At 33.2% G+C, this 8,529-nt stretch overlaps 1 protein-coding gene across 3 annotated transcripts; it reads right to left on the bottom strand.

Moving 5' to 3' along the window:
• Positions 1-264: 264 nt before the first annotated feature.
• LOC123225202 lies at positions 265-6,189 on the bottom strand. 3 transcript variants are annotated; one of them, XM_044649108.1, is made up of 6 exons: positions 6,040-6,189; positions 5,532-5,931; positions 4,615-4,700; positions 2,447-4,435; positions 1,740-1,926; positions 265-959 (listed from the first exon to the last, which is right to left on the bottom strand). In XM_044649108.1, exons 2-6 carry the CDS (start codon positions 5,614-5,616, stop codon positions 370-372), a joined length of 2,937 nt encoding a protein of 978 aa, XP_044505043.1. In that variant the 5' UTR covers positions 5,617-5,931; positions 6,040-6,189; the 3' UTR covers positions 265-369. The 3 variants fall into 3 exon arrangements, with proteins under 3 accessions (XP_044505043.1, XP_044505051.1, XP_044505057.1); XM_044649116.1 differs by lacking the exons at positions 5,532-5,931; positions 6,040-6,189 and adding an exon at positions 4,907-5,304 and having other exon boundaries at positions 4,664-4,700; XM_044649122.1 differs by lacking the exons at positions 4,615-4,700; positions 6,040-6,189 and having other exon boundaries at positions 5,532-6,033.
• Positions 6,190-8,529: the final 2,340 nt, after the last annotated feature.

Here is an 8,529-nt window from a genome sequence, read left to right as displayed (position 1 = left end):
CATGATCCACCGCGTTACGAACAACCTCCGCCTTCACCTCCAACTCTCTAAAAATATTAAATGTATTGATTACTTTGGTTCTGGTACAATCAATGTAATTTTCTAAACGACTTTCTCTTAGCCATTTTCTCATAATGGCTCCTGGGAATCGTTACTGATAAGATGTATTAGTTATGCAGCGAACATCAATGATGAAATTGCATGTTTATTAAACTAAAATATACTTTTAACTATCAAATATATATATATGTAAGCAATATATAGTTTATACGTAAAGATAGACCCATTTTATTCGTATCCTAAGAAATGGCAATTCCGTCACTTTCATTTGTGAATACGTAACTTCCTAGAGCGAAAACAGGCATATGTTTATATGGCTACTACCTCTCCTATTAGTTCATCTACCAATACTTTCTCGATTTCCTTACCAATTGCATCGACATAATCTCCTATATCCAGCCACTGTGATTCTCTTGCTAGCACCTTGTCCCCGGCATCCTTGTTAACGTTGTTCTTTTGGTTCGACACGAACTTGTGCACCCTCTCCTGGAGCTCGGTCTTCTTCCATTCAGGCCTCATCCATGGACGTGGATCTGTACATTGCTGGTGAATTTCCATGAGCTTTTCATTTATGATGTCAAACATTAGCTTCCTTTCTGACTTTGTCCAACAGGTTAGACTACCGTACTTCTTTTCAAGTTCTTCGAATACCGATGGACTCACTGGGCTTTCTGTAGAGTGACATGCTGCAATAAATGTATCAGAGTTAACACCATTAAATCCAGACTCGATTAAGAGGTCAGCTACATAAGAAGACTCCCAGTTATCTTCAGCTTTTCTTATGCTCTTATCATCCATAATCTGAACACATTTTTCCTCTTCATCGCTTGAAATAAGCATATGTCCCTCTTCATATCCATCTGACTCCAACTTGAGTAGTTGAAGTTGCATCCGAAGCCCTAGCAACAGAACATGCAAAAAAAAAAAAATTGAAATCAATGGAGGGATGAACAGTAAGTAGAAGATAGAATGAAAAAAAAAAAATTTGGGAGGAAGGAGCAAATTCTTATTTTTCATAATCAATTTATCTAAATCTGCTGAAGCTAGTAACACTAAATAGGAAATGAAGTCAGCATTTTATAGGAGAGCAGATCAACTCACATTTGCCTAAAAAGAAAGTAAATCAACTCACATTGTAAAGACCACTTTAAAAATTGGAGCAACACTCATTCTAAAAACAAATTCTACATGTTTAATGCTTTATCTTCTGAATTTTAATAATTATACAAATAGATTTTTTTCACTTTAACTGTTGATTATTTTTGTTGTTAGAATATCACATCTATCTACTTGAATGTGATTATAATGTCAGACTATATGATACTATATTCTTGTCAATTCATTCTATCTAAATAAATCATACAAAAATAGTATAAGGTCAGTGATTATATCTATCTCATTAAGCCCTACCAGCCCCATCTAGGGTCCTGACCTGACCAACAAAAATATAACTAAAAAATTGTGCAAATGATAAACAAAAGACAACTCTACAATTAACAGGGACTGGGAGTAATAGCATTGAAATTGAATAACAAACAAACAGAATCTTGTTAAAATTGGTTAATTATCCTTTCCAAAGGCAGAAATTAAACAAATGTTATGGTTTCCATATTAAGGCGAGTGCAAACACCGCAAACACCACTTTAAAGCATATTCAACTAAATATTTTTTCATGTTACCATGGAGATCGGCACTGACACCCCCAAAGTACTCAGAACCACATGACATATCATCAGCAAAAGGAGCTTCCAGAATTGAAACTGGACTGGGCTGATCAGCCTCCTTAGAGCTCGCTGGAGATTCTACTCCAGATACAGGGTGAGGATGATGCAAAGGGACTTCTTTTGATGGTGCATCAGATGGTTCCTGCAATATCAAGAAAGACTATAATTAGAAGGTCCCTGACACAAACTTTAAGTTGAATACTTCTCCAAGGATAACTTGAACTTTTGTCGAGGGGAAAAACAAATATGTAAAGCTATAAAATTTGAGAAGTATCTAAATACATAAGCTGTATGTTCATATTTTCCAACAATGGGAATTTTTCCTTATTAATTAACATCAGAAGATGAGAAAACTAAAGAAAGGAAGTTCAGGGTTATACATTGATCTAAAATCTGCATCTCTAAAGACTAGCTCTGACCACAATCATATTCAATGAGCAGAAAGAGAGATAGACACAACTAAAGGTTTATTAGAAATTGTTAATATAACCTTCAAACATGGTTTTGGAATTTATGGTGAGACGTGTGAATAGAGAAGAGACTGACTCTTCAAATCAGTTGGTATGAATAATGGGATCTGAAAAGCTTCAGTCAAATCAATTATTTATGAATTAAGTTTTGTTTGACAGAAAACAAAAATTTAGGTTGGTTGAAATTTTAACCTTTGAACTTAAAACATCCAAGTCAACAGTTGATGAATTGCCCTTTAACATTAGAGGAGCTGATAATTCTGAATTTGGAGATTCAGAAGAAGAGATGCTTGTGTTCTCATGTCCCACATCCAACACATTTTCAGCAACTGAATTTGTATCATTAACACTCTCATTTGTCTCTGACATCATAAAACTTTCTTCATATGGGTGAACCTGCTTGAAATGGCTGTCAAATTGATGATAGTTGAATGAAATATCCGGTGAGTTGTGATAACTCTCCCTACTTGTGCAGCGTGAAGATTTCTTACTGCTTGATCTCGACGTTCTTCCCGATGAACAATCTTTCTGGTTTAGATTTCCCTTCCCTGCCTTGCTTCTTTCACGCTTCACAGTCTCTTTTGACATCATATACCTGTCATCATTAAGGGTGTCATGCTGCATACTGGCTTTGGGACTTCTAAAGGTAGAAGAAGCAGGGAGAGATCTTGATCTTGACAAAATTCCAACACCATCATCCTTCCATCCATCGCGACTGCTAATACCCAAAGGTTCAAAAAGGATTTCTGGTCCGTTTCCACTGCAAAATGTGTCGGTGGATCCTTCCTCTCCAACCATAGCATCCAAATCTGCAGGCCTCACTTCCCCATCTGGAATAGCAAGCATTTCACCCAATGTGCTGCCCCTACTAATAACTCCCAAGTCCTGAGACTTGTGGGACATCATCCACCTCTCTGAGAGTCTCTTCCTGGCCTCCCTACACACAGATGATTCTGCAGAACGGGAAGATGAAGATCGAGATCTTTTATGTCTTTTAAACTCATCTCTGTAAGTCACTATTTTAAACTTCGAATCATTTGCAGACTCACTTCCAGACATGTTATTTGAACTCTCATCCCCTGCATATCCTTTAAATCCAGAAATTGAAAAATTCATGGAACCATTGCTAAAACTATTTCTCATATTCCTAGTGATTTCCTTGGCAATTTCTCTAGATTCTTTACAATTATGCCTCGAAAACCCTACATCATTAATATCTCTCTCCGCCCATGACTCCACCTCCCTATTATTGGTGCCTGGAAATTCTGCATGCTTTCTACATTCTGACGGATAAGCATGCGAAGAATGAGGTGATGAAACCCTTCTGATGGCAGTCTGCAGCTTTCCAAGATTTGGTTTAAGAACTACAATCCTTGTAGGAAAAACAGTGGCGTCTTCTTTCCCTTCCAATTGAACTTTTGGGGACTTATTGAAACTTTGACCACTATTTCTACTGTAAGTGTGACTAGGAATACCATCAAGATGTTTCTGAGTAGATTTACAATGACTCTTTCGTGGAGCTTCTCTTTCTGCTTTCCTACTGATGACGCTGCTTTCACACTTCCGAGCATTAGATAATGTTAATGTTGACATATGAACACAATGGGACTGAGGGGGGGCACCTAGATCATTCACATGCTTTGTGAACAATGAATCTGGTTGCTGAAGAAATTTCAGCAGAAGATCCTTGTTGTTGTCTAGCACCTCAAGCGCATCATGGAATTCCTTTGAATCCTGAAGTCTTTCATCAGTTGAAAGACGCTTTGCGTCCATGAACTTCTGCTTAATAAAAACCATCTCAGCATCAGTAAATTTTGTCTTTGAAGTCTCCGGCAATTTGTTATTGCTACTCTCCATCTTTGATGCATCTAAAACTTCAAACACATCTTTGAATTCTTGCTCATCCTTTGAGCTTTTCCTAAAAGATAAGCGGCTAGAAGATGCCCCAATCCTTTGAGCTCTTTCTACTGATGCTGTCCTCGGTTGATAAGTCTCCAGGGACCTCTTTTGTTGTTTATGAGCAGATTGTTGAGGTGGAAGACCATCAAGACCCATCAATCTAGCAATTACACCAGGTGATCTTCTCTTGGATTGAGTTTCTCTTGACATCTCTTCTGCTAACAACTTCTTCATTGGTCTTCTGCTTTGCTTTGAAGATCTCCACCCCACCTCAAATGTCAGCTACGAGGTTCAAAAGCATAGGTTTAATACTATGAATGAAGTAATAATAACATTTAAAATAAATAAAACGAAATTCTCATGCGAAAGATGCTGCACTGCTACAGGGCTGCTTATCTCTAAACTACATAGGCTTTTTATAACTTAATTTAAGAAATTAAAAACAAAGGAAATCAGTGCACCGAATCATCATCTGTGTCACTACTGCATGAACTAGAATCAGAGGCCAACTTTGGAATTTTTTTCTGTTTCTGGGGCTGTCTTTTTCCTGGAGTAAATAAAAGAGATGGATGAGTCAATATGGATTCCTAAAAATAAATCTAAATTTAATAAGAAATTACGGAAATAATCAATTGCAATAATGCTTCGGAAAGCTAATTAAAGATAAAACAAATAACTTATCATCAAGCTTTACTCTAGATTATTATGCAGAAAAAATAAGCAAAAAACCGCGGTTTCGGACTGCAATTGTACCTCATCATAAGCGTAGAATTTCTAAAAGAAAGCAATCAAACCATACTAATGCCACTATTAAAGCGTCAAAGAAGCTGTAAAACAACAAGCTTTAACAAAAGCATAAGCAAAACCAGAAGACAAACTTAGCTGTTGACTTCCACATTGCACAAACTTTAAGGAAAAAAAGGAAGAAAATAAATAAATATATAAAATATGTTTGGTTGCAAAGAAAAATCCAGAAAGAACTGGAAAGAATAATTTATAGGATTTTCAGTATCTTAGACCAAATTTTACAAAAGCCTCCACAGAAGTGGTCACCGAACATTTTGCATTTCAACTTGTATTTTTTCTCCTTTTATTCTGGCTCCTGAAAGAACCAGTGGAGGAAATTACTCTGTTTGGTTGGCAAGAAAATGCAAGAAAGTGAAGTAACTCAAAGAAAGTTAAATTTAAAACCTCTCTAGCCAAATACAACTCGTCAACTCAACAGATGTCGTTTACTCACAAGCCAAAAAGACAAGTATTTCAAAATGTCGTGATTCTTCTTCCTCGATTTACTCGACAGCCAAACAAACTGAGAATTTAAAAAATAATAATAATAACGACCTTCTCTTTTTTTTTTTTTTGGGTAAGTAAAACTGACCTTCTCGGAATGCAGGTTCCGTCGAGCCAAGTAGATCACCGGTGAAGCTCGTAATCTTGGACCTCCTTCTCTGAAAGGGCTCCATTTTCACTCATTCAGAAACAATGAGCACGCCAGTCTTTAAATTTTGCTTTTAGAAAAATAACACGTAATGTAGAAGACAACCAGATCGTAAATCCAGGAAATAAAAAGGCAGGACATAAAGACACAAGAAAGATCCAAGAAAATCACGCCCTACATAATCATGCTCAGCTAATTTTTCAAAAATTACAAACTCAAACTCTCTATTTTCAGATCTTGAACAAGAGAAAGTAGAGTGAGGTTGCGAGAGACATTAATGAGGTCTGCAAAATGCAGAGAGAAGGAGAGCAACAGCGAAGCTTGCCGGTGGCAGTTAGAGCTGCGGATATCAAAATGAAAAATGTGTTTGGTGTGAGAGAAAGTGAGAGAAAGAGAGAGAAAAGAGTGACAGTGTGTGTGGGGCTTGTTTTTTTGAACTTTCAAATACCGATAGACTGAACGCAAAAGAGGGACTCTACGCGGGCAAGTGGTGTATGTACTGGTACAGCGCTGCCCTGCCTTACGCACACGTGTCTTTCTCGCACGATGACACGTCCGCCTCCACCTCGTTTTATCGGGTAGGCTCTTCGCCCTTCGGAGCTTTGTGCTTTTTAGCCATACTGAGTGAATTATTGTTTTTTTTTTTTCAATTTCCGTGCTATTTATCCGGTTTTTAAAATCTATAGAATCAGGAAAAAAAACCTTTTATACCTTTCATATTAAATGGACCGTTGTGATTATATGTTACAGTTATAGCCAATCTGCTTCTTGTACCATGAAAATTTATTTCACAAATCAAGAAACAACTAATTATTAAACACCAGTACAAGAATTTTTAATTTCCCGATTTTAAAAAAATTATATTTAAATTTCTTAATTTATATATTCATCTATTATCCATGTTACAGCTAAAGTTAATAAATAAAATTACAATTAAAGGTTATTTATATTTAACTTTATAAAATTTTGAGCTCATAAATTCACTGTACCAACCAATTTCAAGTTCAAATTTAGTATAAAAGTCAAATTTGAATAGCTAAATCGGGTCATAAGTTATTTATGAGTAGTTTAACTCATTTGTATCCCAATATTGAGGTGTTGATGGTTTTTTTTTTCAATAATTAAATAAATAATCATAATATTTTTAATTTAAGAATTATTTTATCTTTTAATAATTCAAAATAGTTATGAAATATAAAATTTGGAATTCAATCCAAACTTTTTAATTATATTATAATGCTTTTAATATTTGAAAATATGTTTTTATGGAGAATTATATTTTTATAAAAATATTTGAAGATGAGTTATTGTTTCTGATGGAAAAATTATCATATTTTAAATTTTAAGTGAAAAATTATTAAATTTTTAAATTAAAAAAATGATAAATTTTTATTTTTTAACTTTTTATTTAAATAATATTTTTATTCATAATCTTAATAATGAATTTTAATATAAAAATTGATATTTAAATTTTTAAAAATTTAAGAATTTACCAAATCTTAGATGGATATAACTCTATTGACATTTTTATTAAGAGTAATGTTATGTACATAAACAAAAACGTATTATTATATTATTGAAAAAATTGAAAATTAAAAATAAAATAATAGTCAATCACATGATAATATATTAAACATATGAATAGCTTTGATTCAGACACGGTCAAAAATAAAATCTAGAAACAAAATCTTATATATTATATAGTTAAATGTGTTGAATGAGACTAGCGCTTAATGACAGATTAAGCCATGCACTAATTGTCAAACTCAATCCCAATATGGCCGGGTGCCTAACTTGAAAGCTTCCCATTAAGAAGGTGACTTATTAAAGTGAAAAGGAAAAAAAAAAAAGCTGTGCTGGCACAATTTCAATTTAATTACTATTATAAATCAGAATTAATACAGTTGATATCGCAATTATTGTATCTTTTCATACAATTAACAATTAGTTTAGGTTGCGTTTACGACTGAAGAAGAGCAATTTAGGGTGTCTTTAGACTTTGGATTAAAATTATTTCCCAAATTTTGACAGTGAATGAAGATGAGAAAATGACGCACAACTAACAAAGTAACAAAACTTTATTATAAAAATATGTAGGCAACAGGTCGGTGCATGTAGATATGTTTGGGTTGGTTTGTTTTATTTTTAAGTTTGTGAATTGACGCGACGCCGTTTGTTTAGATATGGAACAAAGTCGTCACAGAGATTTGTGTCCTTTGTTTTATTATGCCTGAGCCCGTAACCCTGTAGCGGTGATCTGATTTTTAACACGACGTCGTCTTACTGTTAAAAATAATGGCCAAACGAAAACACTATAAATTTTCAGAATTTGCATATATCAATTATTATGTACTCTCTTTAGTTAATTTCATTAAGTAAAATGATATAAAGGTCTTTTTGTACATATTTTTCTACTTCCTCTTTTTCACTCTATTTTTTCTCTTATTTTTTTATTTGGATAAACTATAAATTTTTAAAAATATTAGGAGTTTTAAAATTTTCAAAAAGTCTAAAGGCATTTTTAAAATTTCAAAATAATTTTAGTAATTTAAAAAATAACAATTAAATTTTCAAAGAATTTACAAAAATGTAACATTTTAAAATTGGTTAACATTTTAATATTTTTTAAGCATCTTCGTGATAAACTTTAAATTAAATAAGAATATATTAATAATTTTGTATTTATATTAAATTTTAATGATAGTTTTATAATTTTAATAAAATTATAATAAAAATTGTTATTTTAGTTTTTCCAAACTTAAAAGATCAAAATTTGTGGTTAAATAATCTTTTTATCTAAAATAATGTTATAAAACTAACTTATTGTCCTAAAAAAGCACTATTTTGAAAACTAAGCCCGATCAGTCAATTCAATCAGTTGAATCAAGAATAGGTTTCAAATTTGGTTCAATTAACATTGAAAAACGGTTTATTCATT

Source organism: Mangifera indica, chromosome 1 (genome assembly GCF_011075055.1).
Source record: "Mangifera indica cultivar Alphonso chromosome 1, CATAS_Mindica_2.1, whole genome shotgun sequence".
Lineage (NCBI taxonomy): Eukaryota > Viridiplantae > Streptophyta > Magnoliopsida > Sapindales > Anacardiaceae > Mangifera > Mangifera indica.
This window is presented reverse-complemented; position numbering and strand designations above follow the sequence as displayed.

Bases quoted from the DNA above. Each gene is read 5' to 3' on its own strand.
- LOC123225202 (XM_044649108.1), bottom strand. From the start codon at position 5,616: ATGGAGCCCTTTCAGAGAAGGAGGTCCAAGATTACGAGCTTCACCGGT. The intron at 1,927-2,446 runs GTTAAAATTTCA...TTGATATTGCAG, and splicing joins TGGATGTTTTAAGTTCAAAG to GAACCATCTGATGCACCATC. The intron at 960-1,739 runs GTAACATGAAAA...TTCTGTTGCTAG, and splicing joins TGTCAGTGCCGATCTCCATG to GGCTTCGGATGCAACTTCAA.